This window comes from Leptonychotes weddellii, chromosome 11 (assembly GCF_054177405.1).
Source record: "Leptonychotes weddellii isolate Sample4059 chromosome 11, ASM5417740v2, whole genome shotgun sequence".
Lineage (NCBI taxonomy): Eukaryota > Metazoa > Chordata > Mammalia > Carnivora > Phocidae > Leptonychotes > Leptonychotes weddellii.
Window position 1 is genome coordinate 41,941,183 of NC_138379.1, and position 18,186 is coordinate 41,959,368.

At 39.5% G+C, this 18,186-nt stretch overlaps 1 protein-coding gene across 3 annotated transcripts in view; it reads left to right on the forward strand.

The window, feature by feature from the left end:
- SBF2 (SET binding factor 2) overlaps positions 1-18,186 on the forward strand; it is a 434,906-nt gene that overhangs the window by 408,469 nt on the left and 8,251 nt on the right. For all 3 annotated transcript variants that reach the window (XM_081797377.1, XM_081797378.1, XM_081797375.1), the window contains 3 exons: positions 13,284-13,410; positions 16,099-16,226; positions 17,443-17,676. In XM_081797377.1, coding sequence (XP_081653503.1) covers positions 13,284-13,410; positions 16,099-16,226; positions 17,443-17,676 — 489 coding nt within the window. The remainder of the gene's footprint in view (positions 1-13,283; positions 13,411-16,098; positions 16,227-17,442; positions 17,677-18,186) is intronic.

Below are 18,186 nucleotides of genomic sequence, written 5' to 3' on the forward strand. Positions count from 1 at the left end.
TAGGACTATAGAAGGTAGAGCCTAACCCCTGAGAAAGAATCGGGGCCCAATCAAGCAAGCCTGGAGATTGAGAACACTGGCTCGGTTCTACTTAGTGACCTAATCAGGGCTAATCAAGAGACCAGACAGAAACCCAGGTATATAATCCAGTCAAACCCAGGGGGAGCAGGGGGATAGGGAGATTTGAATGCTCTAGGCTCCCTCCTGCCCTCATCTCAGGCACATCAGATATAAACTTCCTAATGGGGTCTGAATCAGAATTGGGCTTCAGAATTGCAGGGCACTGGGTTTGCTAAATTGGCCTAAGAAAAGCAAGGTTGACATTTCCAGCTTTGTTTCATCTGCACCACAACGATGAATGGGTTCTGGCATGTCAAACGTATTTGTCAGAACAGTGAGCCTCTTTGAAATAGATTGGCCTCAGGTATCTATTGGAAGGAGAGGTGGAAATGTTTTCAGGAACCAGAACTGAAACTAGGTCTTCTAAAGAGGCCTAGTTGGTGTATGGGTTTTGTTTTGGTTTGGTTTTTTATCCTGTTAATCATTTGATCAGCTTTATTAATTCACTACATAATTTTTCATTTATTTAAAATTTATACAATTCAATAGTTGTTAGTATATTCACAGTTGTGTAATTGCCACAATCAATTTTAGAACATGTTACCACTCCTAAAAGAAACTCTATACCCATTAGCAGTGACTTTTCATCCCCCCACCCCTACCCCATTCCCCACATACACACACTCTGGTGGTTATTTTTGATTGCTCTAATGAGCTTCTTAAAGAAAAGATCTATTGAATAATTTCAATGAATTCTGTCCGAGCAGCATCTGGAGAAGATGGTTACAAGGTTGAGCTTACATTTTAAATCTTTGCAGCAAATGGTGTATTTGTTTACTATTTGAATATGAGCCTTTTCATTTCATACTCCTTTTGGCAGATAGATGAGAGAGACATTTGGAGCCCATTGTCTCTGAAACAGAAAGCTTAGCTGGGACCAGGGAGAGGAGCAAGCATCTTTTTCTCACATCTAGATAGGTGAAAGCATATGAGTTCTTCATGAAAGCACTTCTTATTACCTTGCTTATTACCTTATATTGCTTACCAAATGCACTAGGCTGTCTACCTTAAACTTACACAGTGATGTATGTCAATTATTTCTCAGTATAACTGGCAGAGATTTGGGGAGGCAGGTAAAAGCAACTACACACTTTATGATTTCATTTATAGAAAATTCTACAAAAGGCAAAACTGTAGTGACAGAAAACAGATCAGCGGTTGCTTGGTACCAGTGGTCAGGGACACTGAAGGGGCATGACCAAACTTTTTAGGATGAGGGAACTGTTCTGTCATAATTGTGGTGGTGATTACACAAATGACCAAAGCTAATCAGTCAGCCTGTATGCTGTAAATAGAGAAATTTTATTATATGTAAATTATATATCAATGACTGGAAAAACAGAATTTTAATTAGTAAGTCGAACAGCTCAGTTAACTGGAATTCCAGAAAAAGAAAAGAGCAGCTATCTAGTTTCTCCAGAGAAAAATTTGTCAGTCTGGTGCCCAGAAAATACTTAAAAGCCTGGCTGCCTGCTCTTTAGAAATAGGGCAGGAAATAGGTCCAGGGAGATCCCTCTTAAGTGTGCAGATTTTTTCTTTTTCTATGCTATTTTCAGTTTCAAGCCTCATCACTAACCCAGCCGTTCCCAAGTCCAGAGCTCATCAAGTTTGTTTTTTCCAGAGGACAAACTTCTAATCCCTTGCTTTCAAGGAGGCAATCACATGACTACATGGGGTCGGAAAGGACGCTGGAGATCTCACCACTTCCTCTATAGACTTACACCTAGTCCTCATTTTTGGCTCCCATTTCACCCCCATATATGTTACTCAGCTCTTGGACCTCTGAGTCCTGAGCCTTTCCGGGTTTAAAGGGCAAGCTGTTACCTTCTCAAATCATTTTCATCCTATAAGCATCCCAATGTAGCTTCTCATCTTCTATCATTTATTGCTATTCTTCCTTCTATTTTCCATCGTTCATAAATGTGCTGAATTTTCTTGACCTGCTACTGTCTCTCTTCCCATTCTCCCCACCTCCTTTTAGGTTTTTTGCCTTATAAAAATTACTTTCCTTTAATTAAGGGAGAGTTGCAGGGTGCTGAGTATGTATGGCCTAATTTGGCTTAAGTTAAATGCACTATTAAATATGTTAAATATCCATGTTCAACTTGCAGAATTCTGCATCCCTAAACATGAGAATCAGCAAAAGGCGGCACTAACAGTCAGTAAGAGATGGGAGGTTCTCATAGAAGACATATTGTCCTCGAAAATGAGAATATCATTCTACCCCAAGTATAATAATAATTACTTGATATGGAATATTTATATTTTATGGTTGGGGGTAGGTAGGAGTGTGATCTAGAATTGGAAAGTAACCTGTATTGTGTGAGTACCCCTTAAGTGGTGTAAACAAAGTAACTTAATATAAACAAAAGTGAAGTATAAATTATATTCCTGTTGTCTTTAGAATACATTACAATAGATGCTAAAATGATATGTTAATCTAAAACACCTTAGGATGTATGTTTGATTTCTAGGAGCTTTTTATTTTAAATGATGAGTTAAAATTCAAATGTTCTGTATAAATTGAGCTTTAGTGATAGCTCAGTTATTTGTAGATGAATGCTTCACAAACTGTAGAAGATAATATTGTTCAGGGCCTAAAGACTCCTTTAGTATTAATTTAAATGTGATTGTACCACATTAAAATTTTTTATAGATTTTTTTTAAAGATTTATTTATTGGGACACCGGGGTGGCTCAGTCAGTTAAGCGTCTGCCTTCGGCTCAGGTCATGATCCCAGGGTCCTGGGATCGAGCCCCGCATCGGGCTCCCTTCTCAGCAGGGAGTCTGCTTCTCCCTCTGCCTGCCGCTCCCCCTGCTTGTACTCTCTCTCTCTCACATATAAATGAATAAAATATTTTTTTAAAAAGATTTATTTATTTTAGGGAGAGAGGGTGCGAGTGGGGGGGAGGACCAGAGGGAGAGAGAAAGAGAGAGAGAGAGAGAGAGAGAAGCAGACTCCCCACTGAGCATGGAGCCTGACGCAGGGCTCGATCTCACAACTCTGAGATCATGACCTGAGCCAAAATCAACAGTTGGACACCTAGCTTGACTGAGTCACTCAGGCGCCCAAACGTTAAAATTTTTTAAATTAAAATATGAATTTTTAAAAATTTGCCTGAACCCTCTTTTGCCTTAGTACCCTCACACATAATAACCTGAGCAGAGGCAAGTCATGGCAAAGCAAGCATATGACCTTAATTGCAGTATTTAAAGGATGCTTGGCTATGATAGGTATCAGCTTTGGGGGAGCAAATTACTTTGTGCTGAAAAGGGATTGTTTATTCATTCAAAAACAGAAGACTGTAGAGGACTGTAGTTAACAAATAGTGCTTCTGACTCTTGCTGACTTAATTATAAGGTAGTGTTTCATCATCTCCTACATTACTAGTTTTAGGCATTAGAAAACGCCTTCTTTGAATACCTTTCAAATGAACACTAGTGCTTTACATGACTCCAACGTTTGCCAGACAATTCGAATTACTGCTGTCCTCAGTCTCTCAGGGGCACAAAACAGAGCCAGGCCCAACAACATTTAAAAAAAAAAAAGTGCAGAATTATGCAGCAGCAAGCGAAACTCCCAGGTGGAATGTGTTCACTGCTTATTAACCATTTCTAACATGCTGAATGCCAAAAGACAGTCTATGGAAATTTGCCTAGACTTGTCCATTAGTACTAGTAGAATTACAAAGAAAACAGATGAAGCACTATCTTAAATTAGAACTGCCTCATCATATAAAAAGCCATTGTTTACGCCAGTATATCCAGGTGTCAGATGAATTATAAATGCTAGATCACTGTTTCATAATAGCAACATCTGGCAATTTTTTTGTTGCTTCTAGAAGAAATTGGCTTAGTTCAAATGATACCATTACAGGATGCTTCCTTTTCTTAAAATAGTTGAACCAAATTCAAAAAGAAATACATCCAAAATACAAAAATGAAATTTTTACCTAAAATTTATTTTTAAAATATAATACCAAGGGAACAGATATGTATAATATGAACGAAAACATGAAGTATAGGAAAGCATCTCCTCTCTTTCAACATTAGAGTAAATCTTTGAGCGTTTCTTAGAACTTTTTCATTATTTCCTACTTTGAGAAAAACAACAGTTATAACTTTGCTTTTGAAGTTTATTCAAGTTGTAAATTGACTCACTCTGGTCTGGCTGTGTGATACGGTTCTCCTCACAGTTACCATATGCCAGCACTATGCTAGGTCCTATTCCAAAAAGAAAAAATATTTGCCTCTTGAAGCTATGAACTTTCCTTGTGAGCACATGTATGAGGAGCCAAGCTGCCCTCACACAGTTTGGTTACTCTAAAATTTATCCATTAATATTGGCAAAATAACCGCAGTTAATGGAGTAATGGTATATTCAAAGTTTCTGGTGTCTGCCCGCTTCCCATTCATTTGAAAACTGGCAGAAATTGATATAATCCAAGCTGTTTTATATCAATTTAATTTTTTTAATTTAATAAATCAATTTAATTTAATTTAATCAATTTAATTAATTTTAATTTAATTACATTAAAGTTTTTAATATTTTGAGCCCATAAAATAAGTCTGCATTTACATATCAGTCTTACTTACTAATTTTTGATCTTTAACAAATTTTTTTTTTAAAAGATTTTAAAGATTTTATTTATTTGGGCGCCTGGGTGGCTCAGATGGTTAAGCGTCTGCCTTCGGCCCAGGGTCCTGGGATCGAGTCCCACATCGGGCTCCCTGCTCGGCAGGAAACCTGCTTCTCGCTCTCCCACTCCCCCTGCTTGTGTTCCTGCTCTCACTATCTCTCTCTCTGTCAAATAAATAAATAAAATCTTTAAAAAAAAAAAAAGATTTTATTTATTTATTTGAGAGAGAGAATGAGAGAGAGAGAGCATGAGAGGGGGCAGGGTCAGAGGGAGAAGCAGACTCCCTGCCAAGCAGGGAGCCCGATGCGGGACTCGATCCGGGGACTCCAGGATCATGACCTGAGCCGAAGGCAGTCGCTTAACCAACTGAGCCACCCAGGCGCCCTTTAACAAATTATTTGACCTCTCTGTGCTTCGGTTTCTAGACAGATACATGGATAGATAGATAGCTATCAGAAGGATTACAAATCTTATGTAAAGTGATTGGCACAGTAGAAACCGCACAGTTAATGTTTGTTAAATCTTTATCTTGAAATAAGAACCTACATTAATTACCTATTTTTCTAGGGTGTATCTATCATACCCACAATTTTTCCAATGTTGATACCATTCTATATAGGGTCTCTTGTAGCTTAACATTTCTAATTCTTGAAAGCAAAATCCAATGTTAACTTATTATATTTTATTCCCAAAACATTGATCTTTCCTGGGATTTGAGTCATAGCTTATTTTATGGGCCTTTAAATTTTATAAAGTACTTAGTGACACATGGGCAAAAAATAAGACCCTATAAATTCATGTTTCTCCAAATTCCATTTCAGATTCTCTTCTTATAAATAAGTGAAATTGGCAGGTTTCACTCCATGATGGAAAACAAAACTAAAATACTGCACATAGCTTCGTCTTTTAAGTCTGTATATTTTTATCTTCCATCAAGATAAATATAAAATTATTTTGGACAACAGAATCCAGATGATGCCTGAGAAAGGCCTAAAACTCTACTCATCAACATATTTGGGGAAATGCTCATATAGAATTAATTTATAGGCTGAGAGGCCTATTATTTCCAATTCTACATAATAAAATAAGGCTAAATTTATTTGAAGCAGATTTGCCTTTAGGCCTCAAAAATCTTGTGGCCAACAATAAAGAAAAATAATGAAACCAAATGCTGTTCTCTAAAAAGATCGATAGAATTGATAAACTTCTAGCCAGACTGATCAAAGAAAGACACAAAATACCAATAATAGAAATGAGAAAGATGACATCACTACAGAGTCTACAGATATTAAAAGGACCATAAGGGAATACTATGAACAATTTTGCACCAATAAAATCAACAATTTAGATGAAATGGACAAATTCCTTGAAAGACACAACCTACCACACTCACTCAGGAAGAAATATATAATTTGAATAAGCCTGTGTCTATTAAGGAAATTGTAGTTAAAGTCTTTCCACACTGAAAACTTCAGACCTGTGTAGCTTCACTGGTTAATTCTGCCAAGTATTTAGGAAGAAATAATAGCAACTCTACAAAAACTCTTCCAGAAAATTGAAGCAAAGGGAATACTCACCTCAGTCTATGAGACCAGCATTACCCTGGCCTGACAAAGACAACAAAAGAAAACTATAGACCAGTATCTGTGATGATCACACATTCAAATTTTCTAAACAGAATTTTAGCAAATCAAATCCAACAATACATTTAAAAGATAATATGCCATGGTCAAGTGGCATTTATCCCAGGAATGCACAGTTGGTTACACAGTCAAAATCAGTCAAAATAGGGGCACCTGGGTGGCTCAGTCATTAAGCATCTGGCTTCAGCTCAGGTCATGATCCCAGGGTCCTGGGATCGAGCCCTGCATTTGGCTCCCTGCTCCACGGGAGGTCTGCTTCTCCCTCTCCCACTCCCTCTGCTTGTGTTCCCTCTTTCGCTGTGTCTCTCTCTGTCAAATAAATAAAATCTTAAAAAATCAGTCAAAATAATTCACCATATTAAGAAACTTTAAAAAAAAAAAAAATATGGTCATCCCAATAGATGCAAAAAACCATTTGAGAAAATATAACATCCATTCCTTGTAAAAATGTTCAGGAAACTAGAAATAGAAGGGAACTACCTCAAACTCTAGATAGTATCTATTTTTTAAGAACCTACAGCTAACATCATACTTAATAGTGAAAGACTAAATGCTTTTCCCTTAAGATCAGGAACAAGATGTGGATGTCTACTTCACCACTTCTATTCAACATTGTACTAAATAAAGGTCCTAGCCATGCAATAAGGCAAGAAAATAATGAAAATAAAAACAAACACATTAGAAAAGAAGTGAAATTACCTTTATTCACACACAACATGGTTGTCTATGGAATCTACAAAAAACTACTAGAATAAGTGAATTTAGCAAGGCTACAGAATACCTGATCAATATACAAAAATCACTAGTATTTCCACATACTATCAATGAATTATTGGAAAATTAAAATGTAAAAATTAGGGGTGCCTGGGTGGCTCAGTCGTTAAGCGTCTGCCTTCGGCTCAGGTCATGATCCCAGGGTCCTGGGATCGAGCCCCCGCATCAGGCTCCTGCTTGGCGGGAAGTCTGCTTCTCCCTCTCCCACTCCCCCTGCTTGTGCTCCCTCTCTCGCTGTGTCTCTCTCTGTCAAATAAAGAAATAAAAATCTTTAATAAATAAATAAATAAATAAAATGTAAATATTATCTTTACAATAGTATCAAAAAAACATGAAAGAAATCTAACAATATGTTAAAAGCCTAGACACTGAAAACTACAAAACATTACTGAGAGAAATTAAAGGCCTAAATAAATCAAGAAATACCTCTTGTTTATGGGTCAGAGGATTCAGTATTGTTGAAATGTCAGTCTCCCCAGATCACAATCAAACTCCCAGGAGGCTGTTTTGTAGAAATTGGCAAGCTCATTCTAAAATCCATATGGAAATGCAAAGAATCTAGAATAGCCAAAACAACTTTGAAAAAGAACAAAATTGGAAGACTAGCACTATCTGATTTTATTATAAAGCTACAGTAATCAAGATTGTGTGATAATTGGTATAAAGATAGGTCAGGGGAACAGAATAAAGTCCAGAAATAGTCCCACACTATATGTGATATGTGGAAAACTGATATTCAATGAAGGTGCAAAAGCAATTGGTAGAGAAGGGATAGTCTTCAACAAATAGTGCGAGACAATTGGATTTCCAGATGCAAAAACAAACAAGAAACTTTGCACCAATGTAAAAGTTAATTCAAAAGGGATCATAGACCTAAATGTAAGACCTAACATTATACAACTTCTGGAACAAAACATAGGAAGAAATTTTTGTGACCTTGGGTTAGGCAAGGGTATCTTACATTCAACCCCAAAAGCATGATTTATTAAAAGAACAAATTCATAAATTAGACCTTGTCAAAATTTAAAACTTTTGTTCTTTAAAAATCCCTGTTAATAAAATGAAAAGACAAATCATGTATCTGCTTAAAGGGCTTGTATCCAGAATAATTCAAGAATTCTTGGGGCCCCTGGGTGGCTGTCAGTTAAGCATCTGCCTTTGGCTCAGGTCATGATCTCAGGGTCCAGGGATTGAGCCCAATGTCGGGCTCCCTGCTCATCGGGGAATCTGCTTCTCCCTCTCCCTCTCCCCCTGCCCCTCCCCCACAACTCCCACCATTCCTGCTCCTGTGCGTGCTCACTCGTTCTCTCTCTCTCTCTTTTGCGTGCACAAAAACAAATAAAATCTTTACAAAATTAAAAATTAAAAAAATAAAAATAGTAGGATAAAGCAATACTTAACAGAAGGGGAAGGAAGCATGTGGATTGTGCTTTTTGGAGACCACTGTGGTATTTTACAGCAGAAGAACCTAGGTGTCCCATTGACAAGGAGGAAAAAAAGCCAGTGAACTAGACAAACTGAGTCCCTGGGGAGATAGGACTAAGTGGAGAAAGTTTAATTTTTCTTTTTTACTGGAAATCAAGCACCATATTTTGTCATGCAAATACAGTCAGGTCTTTGTTTCTCATTATGGTAAAAAGACATTTCAGAAAACAGAATTGAGAGCCCAGAAATAAACCCACACATATATGGACAATTAATTTACAACAAAGGAGCCAAGAACATAAAATGGAGAAAGGACAGTCTTCAGCAAATGGAAAAACTGGACAACTACATGAAAAAGAATGAAACTAGACCACTATCTTACACCATATACAAAAATTAACTCAAAATGGATTAAAGACTTGATTTTAAGACCTAAAACTATAAAATTCCTAGAAGATTCCAAAGGCAAGGGAAGCAAAAGCAAAAATAAACAAATGGGACTACATCAAACCAAAAAGCTTCTTCTGCACAATGAAGGAAACATCAAAATGAGAGGGCAATCTACTGAATGGGAGACGATATTTTGGACTCTTCTATCTGATAAGGGGTTCATATCCACAATAGATAGAGAGCTCCTACAACTCAATGATTAAAAAAAAATTTTTTTTAATGGGCAGAGGATCTAAATAGACATTTTTCCCATGTTTCTTAATGTCAGATTCCAAATGTGGCTATCTACGTATTAATCAACCCAGCATTCAAGTCAATCTGATTATTCCCCCCCATGGAAGAAATCCTCACATGCTTGTTTCTTAAACTGTGGCTAAAGAATTAAAAAAAAAAAAATTGCTCTGTATCTTCTTTTCTATTTCCAATAGACCTAATAATTAACCCCAGTTTGGGAGCAGATTGTCTTTTGGCCTCAAACAGTTAGCTCCAGCAGGTGCCCTCGTGGTACTCAGACACTCAGACACACGAACAGTGCCCCTGAGCACTGACACCGTGATGCTATCTAAGCACCAATTCCAGTTCAAGCAGGGTGAGTGCCAGGGGCCTTGAGAAGTGTCTGACCTTGCTAACATAATTGTAGGGTCCGGGATTTGTGGTGAGGCCAGTCACTCAGTACAGAGGGCTATGAAAGTATTTTTCCACTTGTAGAGGTGTTTTGCTTCTAGTCCTAGCATATGATCTCCCTGAAATGCCTGTAAGTTCAACTTAAGGTCGTATTCATTATTTCCATTCTACTTTACCTCATAAGTGGGTCTTCAAAATTATATACTTAAGCATATTAAGTATCAGAATAATCAAAGAAAGATAGAGATATGTATGAGGCAGTGGTTTCTAGGGAGAATAGTCATTGAGAGAATGGTTTTGTTATTTGGAGCTTTGTTTAATAAAAGTTTTTAAGGGGCGCCTGGGTGGCTCAGTCGTTAAGCGTCTGCCTTCGGCTCAGGTCATGATCCCAGGGTCCTGGCATCGAGTCCCACATCGGGCTCCCTGCTCGGCAGGAAGCCTGCTTCTCCCTCTCCCACTCCCCCTGCTTGTGTTCCTGCTCTCGCTATGTCTCTCTCTGTCAAATAAATAAATAAAATCTTTAAAAAAAATAAAAATAAAAAAATAGAAGTTTTAAAAAAATTTTTTAGAACCTGTTATGGACTGGGTCCGTAGAAATAGCCCTGAACTCTTCTTCTTCCCTGTGACTAACAAGGTTTATTCCAACGTCTGTTGGGGCAAAGTTGTTCTTGGAGCTCAGTCTCCTTGAGCACATTGCAGATTCCTCCTCCCTGAGACTCTCAGATGGAAGGGAACCAAGTTCCATCCTGGGTCTGTCTCCTTCTGTCCTACCACCCACAATCTGAGGCACCCCCTCTCTATCATGTGACACTGGCTGTTAGGTGTCGCCATTGATTCCGAACCAGGAGCTCGGACTAGGGAGCGTGCGGTTCTGAAACACTGGAATAGGGCACACTACCTGGCTATTCAGGGCCATGTCACAGTTGTCCCATGGAAAGCTCTCCAGTCTTCTGGAGATCCGATGCAACAGGAAGTGGCTGAGAGCAGGGAAGCAGCTCTGCAATATACAAGCCTATTGAATGAGAGTCACATTCTCTTTTAATATATTTTCCTAAAATCCACTTTATTTTATATTACTTCTGAGCTAAAATTTTAGTTCATTTAAAAAGCCAATAAGAAAATGTTATAGGGGGAAAAAATCTTTAATCACAGAAAACTAGGTTTCTAACCAGATGATAAACTTTGATAAATCAATGATACCCAGATCATGACTTTAAATTCTCACTGATCTATTAGGCTGTAACATCAACATATTACACACATGCCTGCTCACTTTGGCTGACCAAATGTGGGCCTACATTGCCAAATTAAACATGGAGAGAAAAGCTGGCTTCTAGACAGCCTGCCTAACATGTTCATTTGAAACAGCTTTTAAGCAAATATAATTTTGATTGGAACTTATCTCAACCAAACAAAATTCTCTAATGGTCATGAGAGATTGAGCAATATAGAGGTGAGATTGCTAGGTGGACTGGAGTCACAAGGTCATCAGCCTACCTTCTGCCAACATAAGATGGCTCCGTAGAGTCTGCATACAGCTTGTCTAAAGTACGCTATAGCTCAGTAACCATTCCAAGCTCTGCCTTCTCCCTCTCCCACATCATGCCTTCATCCTTATTCCTACATCCAGTGACCTCACTGCCTAATTTAATGATGAGGAATTAAGTTAAAAGGCATAAGCCCTTCCCCCTTCCCTTGGCACTTGAACATCTCTTTCTTCTAATCTACTCTTCTATCCCTCATTTCCAAAGCTGTTCCCTGTATCTGAGCCCTTAGCCTCATTCATTCTTGCTTTCCCCGGGGCCTTGCTCTCTTAGTTATCAGCTCTTTTGCCACAGTTTGTTCTCTCTCTACTGGCTTCTCCTGCATTGTCTTCAGACAGCCATATATTTCTTTTGTCCCAAAAAGATCTTTTTTTTTTTTAAGATTTTATTTATTTATTTGACAGAGAGACGCAGCAAGAGAGAGAACACAAGCAGGGGGAGAGGGAGAAGCTGACTTCCTGCGGAGCAGGGAGCCCGATATGGGGCTCGATCCCAGGACCCTGGGATCACGACCTGAGCCAAAGGCAGACGCTTAATGACTGAGCCACCCAGGCACCCCCTGAAAAGATCTCTTGCTGTCCTCTAAACCACCACCTCCTCTTCTCATTCCTTTCATGGACAAACTTCTCTGTACAACTTTTCTTATTTTATTACACACTATTACACCACAAGTGCCTGAAAAGCAAGTTATGACTTATGTCTGTCAAGTCCCTAGCACAGTATAAAGCACTGAATGAGGCATAGACCTTGGGTTCAAATTTGGTTTCAGTGGCTACTGTCAAATGACCTTGGGAAATTACTTAATCTTACTTATCCTCAGCTTCTTCATTTCTAAAGGAGGGGGGCGTGGGAATAATAATGCTTATCTTCAGAGGATCTGAATAGGGATTTTTCCAAAGAAGACATACAGAAGCCAATAAGTATTATGAGAAGGTGCTCAACATCACTAATACCAGGGAAACGCATAATCAAAACCACGGTGAGATATCACCACACGCCTATAAGGATGGCTAGTATCATGAAGACAAGAGGTAACAAGTGTTGGCAAGATATAGAGAAAAGGGAGCCCTTGTGCATAGTTGGTGGAATGTAGATTGGTGTAGCCACTGTAGAAAAGTAGTTCCTCAAAAAACTAAAAACAGAATGACCTTATGATCCAGCAATCCCACTTCTGGGTATTTATCCAAGGGAGCAAATTTGGTATCTCAAAGACATAGCTGTACTCCTGTATTCACTGCAGCATTATTCACAGTAGCTAACATATGGAAACAACCTAAGTGTCCACTTACAGATGAATGGACAAAGAAAATGTTATATATGTAACAATGGAATATTATGCAGCCATGAGAAAAAAAAAAAGGAAATCTTGCCATTTGCAACAACGTGGCTGGACCTTGAGGGCATTATGCTAAGTGAAATAATTCAGAGAAGAATAAATTCAGTATGATCTCATTTATATGTGGAATCTAAAAAAGCCAAACTCATAAAGACAGTAGAATGGTGGTTGCCAGAGGCTGGGGGTTGGAGGAAATGTGGAGATACTGGTCAAGGGATACAAACTTCCAGTTATAAGAGGATTAAGTTCTGGGAACCCAATGTACAGCATGATGACTGTAGTTAAAAATATTATATGCTTGAAAGTTGCTAAGATACTGGATCTTAAATGTTCTCACTAAGAAAGAAACTAATTATGTGAGGTGGTAGAAGTGTTAACTAATCCTATGGTGGTAATCATTTCATAATAGATAATGTGTATCAAATCATCATGTTGTATGCCTTAAATTGACCATGTTATATGTCAGTCATATCTCAGTAAAGCCAGAAAAGAATGATGCCTATCTTGCAATGTTGTTATGGAGATTAAATGAAATTATGTTTATAAAAACTCCTAGCATGGTGTCTGGCATGTAGTAGGCGCTCAAAAAGGCTGGTTCCCTTCCAACTCCACTCATGGTAGGGGTTCAGTTGATTGACCGCATGGTCAATTTCAGGTCACCAGTCAGTGGCATGGCATCCAGTTTCTGTTAAGTTTGATTCTTACTCTTCTGTCTTGTGTGTTTCAGGTTCACAACCAATATCCAACGGAATTTGAATTCAATCTCTATTACTTAAAGTTTTTGGCTTTCCACTATGTGTCTAATCGCTTTAAAACATTTCTCCTGGATTCAGACTATGAAAGATTAGAGCATGGTATGTGTTTGCACTCCCTTGTTCCATCTTTTTTGTTAGTTTTGTGTGTTTTTAATTAAAAACTCTAATCTACCCCCAAGTATGGCAAGGCCATTTTAGGGTATTACCCTGAACTATAAAAGTAGAATAGATGGGGCGCCTGGGTGGCTCAGTCGTTAAGTGTCTGCCTTTGGCTCAGGTCATGGTCTCAGGGTCCTAGGATGGAGCCCCACATTGGGCTCCCTGCTTTGCAGGAAGCCTGCTTCTTCCTCTCCCATTCCCCCTGCTTGTGTTCCGTCTCTGGCTGCCTCTCTCTCTGTCAAATAAATAAAGTCTTTAAAAATAAATAAATAAAAGTAAAATAGATATGAATGAGTGCCCACCTTCTCCGATTATGTGCTGTGCTTTTAGGGACTACAGGTGGTTGTCCCAGTAGCACTGTAGAAAGGTGAAATTTGCTTACTATTTTAACATCCCAAAGTGGTATCACTGAAGAGAAACGTTTGACTTAGTTTTACCGTCCCTGGTACACTCACTCTGGTAGGAAAAGTGCTGGACCTTGGAGGCAGTTTGAATAGCAGGAAAGGCCATGGGCTCCAGAGCAAATAGACCAGGGTTCAATTCCAGCATTCCTAGTACCAGCTGAACACTTTGGACAAGTTCAGTGCCTCTCTGAGTTTCCTCAGCGTCCTCATCTCTAAAATGAGGACATTATTAGCACCCACCCCTTTGGCCATGATGATCACGTGAGGAAATATTTATAAATTTCTTAGCAGTTTCTAGCTTATAATAATCACTCATTGAATTTTATTTATTTATTTTTATTTTTTTTTAAAGAGTAGATTTTGAAAGCCCCTGTGAAAACATTCCCCACAGGGATTTTACATTCTTATTTTGGTGTTTTTTTAAGAAGGGAAGGAATGATACACAAGATCTTGTTAAGAAGACGGTAAAGAAAAAAAATCATCTATTTTCAGTATATGTACCTGGATATTCATAAAGAGAACTCTTCTAGTGGCTGAAAATATTTACTGATGTTCTCAGTTTAAAATATGAAATAAAAAATGTTGCTTTCCAGTGTTTGCTATTAAATGGTCTAGTATGATATTTCATACTTTTGGTAAAGGAGACAGCACTGGTTCTTATTTATATTCCAGACCTTTGTTGACTCATAGAATTGTCATTCCACACGTCATAATCAGAAACTTTAATTTCTTAAGCACTGTGTGTTGGGAAGACATTAAGGAGAACTGATTACATTGGACATTGGAGTCACTTGGAGAACTTTTAAATCTTTTTTTTAAGATTTTATTTATTTGACAGAGAGACACAGCGGAGAGGGAACACAAGCAGGGGGAGTGGGAGAAGCAGGCTTCCCACTGAGCAGGGAGCCCGATGTGGGGCTCAAACCCAGGACCGTGGGATCATGACCTGAGCCAAAGGCAGATGCCCAACCACTGAGCCACCCAGGTGCCCCCCACTTGGAGAACTTTTAAAATAACTAGTATCTGGGACCCATCCTCAGAGATTCTGATTTAATTGGTCTGAGGCAAGACCTAAGCATTGGGATTTTTTAAAGCCCTTGATTTTTCTGATCTGTGGCCAGAGTTGAGAACTACCACACTGGACTCTGCAGTTAAAAGGTAGACAAGAAACAGTACTTAGTCTTGGGGCCTCTTTGTAGGATTTTGTGCAGCCTTGGGCTTGAAACATTCTTTTCTGATCAACTGGTAAAATGCTTGTTGACTTTTGACTGAGTCATTTCATTCAAAGCAAGACAGCACTGCTAAGAGAGGCACCCTTCCTGGTCCTTTGAAGAAATACTCTCCTTCCTCACCCTTACACATCTTCTCTATTAAAACCAAAGTGAGCCCATGTGAGTGGCAAATTGACTGTTTGATAGGTACAAGGATAGGATCAGAAAAGGCCTGAAGCACCCCCCTCTACATTTGGCTTTGGTCAAGTCACCCAAAGATACAGACCACACCCTTCTATCCTCCAAAGTCTCCATGACCATGATTTGCAGTATATATAAACTACTGAACGAGAAGAAACTTTAAACGGCTTCATAATGAACAGCCGAAGACTGGAAAAAGAAACCTAAAATTATGTTTTTAACTAGGCTTCATCACATCAACTCGAAGTCCTTCCCTTTTCTCCTGAAAAATGTGTAGAATGACTCCTGGCGTGGAGCTCTGTGAATCTAGATCTAGATGTAGGATGTGGATTAGAAGAAGGTCATGATGAACTGCTAAATACTTGGGAAAACCTTATCAGATGTTTTCCTTCCATTTGGGCTTTGTTTCCCTATAGCTGAGAAGTTCATTCCTCTCCTTAGCTTTGCAGTTACCTCTAAGGTTTCTGCACGTACATTGCTGTTTTGAGAGCTGTAAAATAGATTTTACTTTTCATCTGCTACATGCATCATAGTTTTATTTATTTATTTTTAAAGATTTTATTTATTTGAGAGAGAGAGAATGAGAGATAGAGAGCATGAGAGGGAAGAGGGTCAGAGGGAGAAGCAAACTCCCTGCTGAGCAGGGAGCCCGATGTGGGACTTGATCCCTGGACTCCAGGATCATGACCTGAGCCAAAGGCAGTCGCTTAACCAACTGAGTCACCCAGGCACCCGCATCATAGTTTTAGACAGACTGTTGATTTATTTGACTTTTGTTTTATTGATTTTTTTTTTTTTTTTTGGACTTACAGGAACTTTGTTTGAGGATAAAGGAGACAAGCATGCCAAAAAAGGAATTTGTATTTGGGAGTGTATTGATAGAATGCACAAGAGGAGTCCCATTTTCTTTAATTATTTATATTCACCAGTGGAAATAGAGGTACAGTAAGAAAGTATTTATGTTTCATTTTCTGAATATTTAGTGTTAAAGTTTTCCTTACTTTTAAGTATATATAAGCCGTTCAAGCTTTTTATAAACATTGGACTAGGAAGCTATTTAAAATACCAGAGGCTATTTAAAAGTTTGATACACCATGGGTTTGGGTTATGATGGAATGGAGACTGTTCATCATATTCTTGACCACAAAAATTAGGAGCTGGACCCTCAAATCTAGAAGGGGTAACTTAAAGTCAAAGCGAGGCAACTTTCCACGGGATGGAAGACCAAACAAAACTTGAAACCTCAACTGGTTATCTAAGCTGAAAAAAAAATCTAAAATACTTTGGGACAGATTTCTTTAAGTCCATTTATACCAAAGCCATGGAAGAACCCTTTGGGAAGCAGGGATGTTTGGAGCGCAGCCCAAGAAGCATGACATTTCAGGGGCAACCATGCTCTGTGATGCACGTCTATATGAAGTAAGCCCCGGGGTGGGACAGACTGGTGTGATGAGCAGTACCACCTTCCTCAGGGGCAAAAAGGCCCTATCCTTGGCTCCATACATTAGGACCCCACTCTGGCCTTTCTCCAGCAACCCCTCCTCAGAAGGTGCAGAGCCCAAGAAACCAAGTGTTTGTGCTTAGATACCCCTTCTTTATCTAAACCATGGTCTGGTACCCCAAAATTTCTTAACCCAAATCCAAGTTACTCACGAGACTACTTCCAGTCTGTCTCCCAAGCCAGTGCATGTGCCCCTCAGCCCCAAGGACACCTAAGGAATAACTGTTTGGCAGGGAGTAGACAGAGTTTAGCTTTATGGGCTGGGGTATATATACACATTCATAAAAGACCCTCAGAATATAGGACAGAGCCAAAGTGAGAGGAGCAGGGACTTAGGCCGAGGACTGGGAGCTGGGACTAGCTTCCCCAGTGCCACCACTTTCTGGTGTAGAATTCCAAGGAGTCCATGATATCTCATTTTGAGCTTGGCCTTCCAGGTCATTAGGAAGTTCCGTTTATCAAGGTAGGAGGAGAGACATATTTTATTTAATAGTTTATCTTGATGTATAACATTTAAATATTTAGACATATGGTATTAGAATATCCATTCATGCTCTTGCCCTGGACCCTGCAAATGTTAGGGGCCGGCTTGCCTATAAACTTGGGGTGCTTTGAGGTCAAGATGAAACTATATTTCAGAATTCTCTTTGAACAGGCCCTGAAGCCCAGTGTAAATGTCTCCAGCCTCAAGAAGTGGGATTACTACATAGAGGAGACCCTTTCCACAGGGCCTTCATATGACTGGATGATGCTGACCCCCAAGCAGTTCCCCTCCGAGGACTCTGAAGTGGCCAGAGGAGCTGGGCTCCAGAGCCAAAGGAGAACAGTGTGGCCATGCTATGATGACGTCAGCTGTGCTCAGCCCGATGCACTCACCAGGCTTTTCAGCGTAAGTCAGGCCTATGGAGACATGCACGTAGAGCACCCAAGGCCTCGGGAACCAGGCTAAATTAGGACTGGCTCGCAAACTCCCAGACATGGCTCTCCTCACTCTGGGCCAGTGTTATATGTGGCGCCACAGGAGGGTGAGGAAACCAAATTTGCTCCCCAGCAGCAGCAGGGGACCAGGCCCAACCACTGGAAAAGAGTCCAAAAAAGTAAGTTTTCCGGCATTATGAGGAAGCAATCAAGCAAATGGAGCAATTTGCAGCTTCCCAGCTGTTTTAGCTGCCCAGCAGCCTGAGTCAGGCCTGGGTTATGGCTTTTGTGGGTGCTTTACTTCCTCTGGTCAGAAGTGTGGGTGGTTGATGGCCTGATGGGAGTACTGCCAATCGTCTTCTCCAGGGAATATTCTGGAGTGAAGCCGTCCCAGCAGTGGCCACCCTGATGAGAGCAGCAGCCCCAGGAAAGGGTTTGAGCCCTGATCTGGGCCCCACAGTTCCTGAAGAGTCTTCATCCA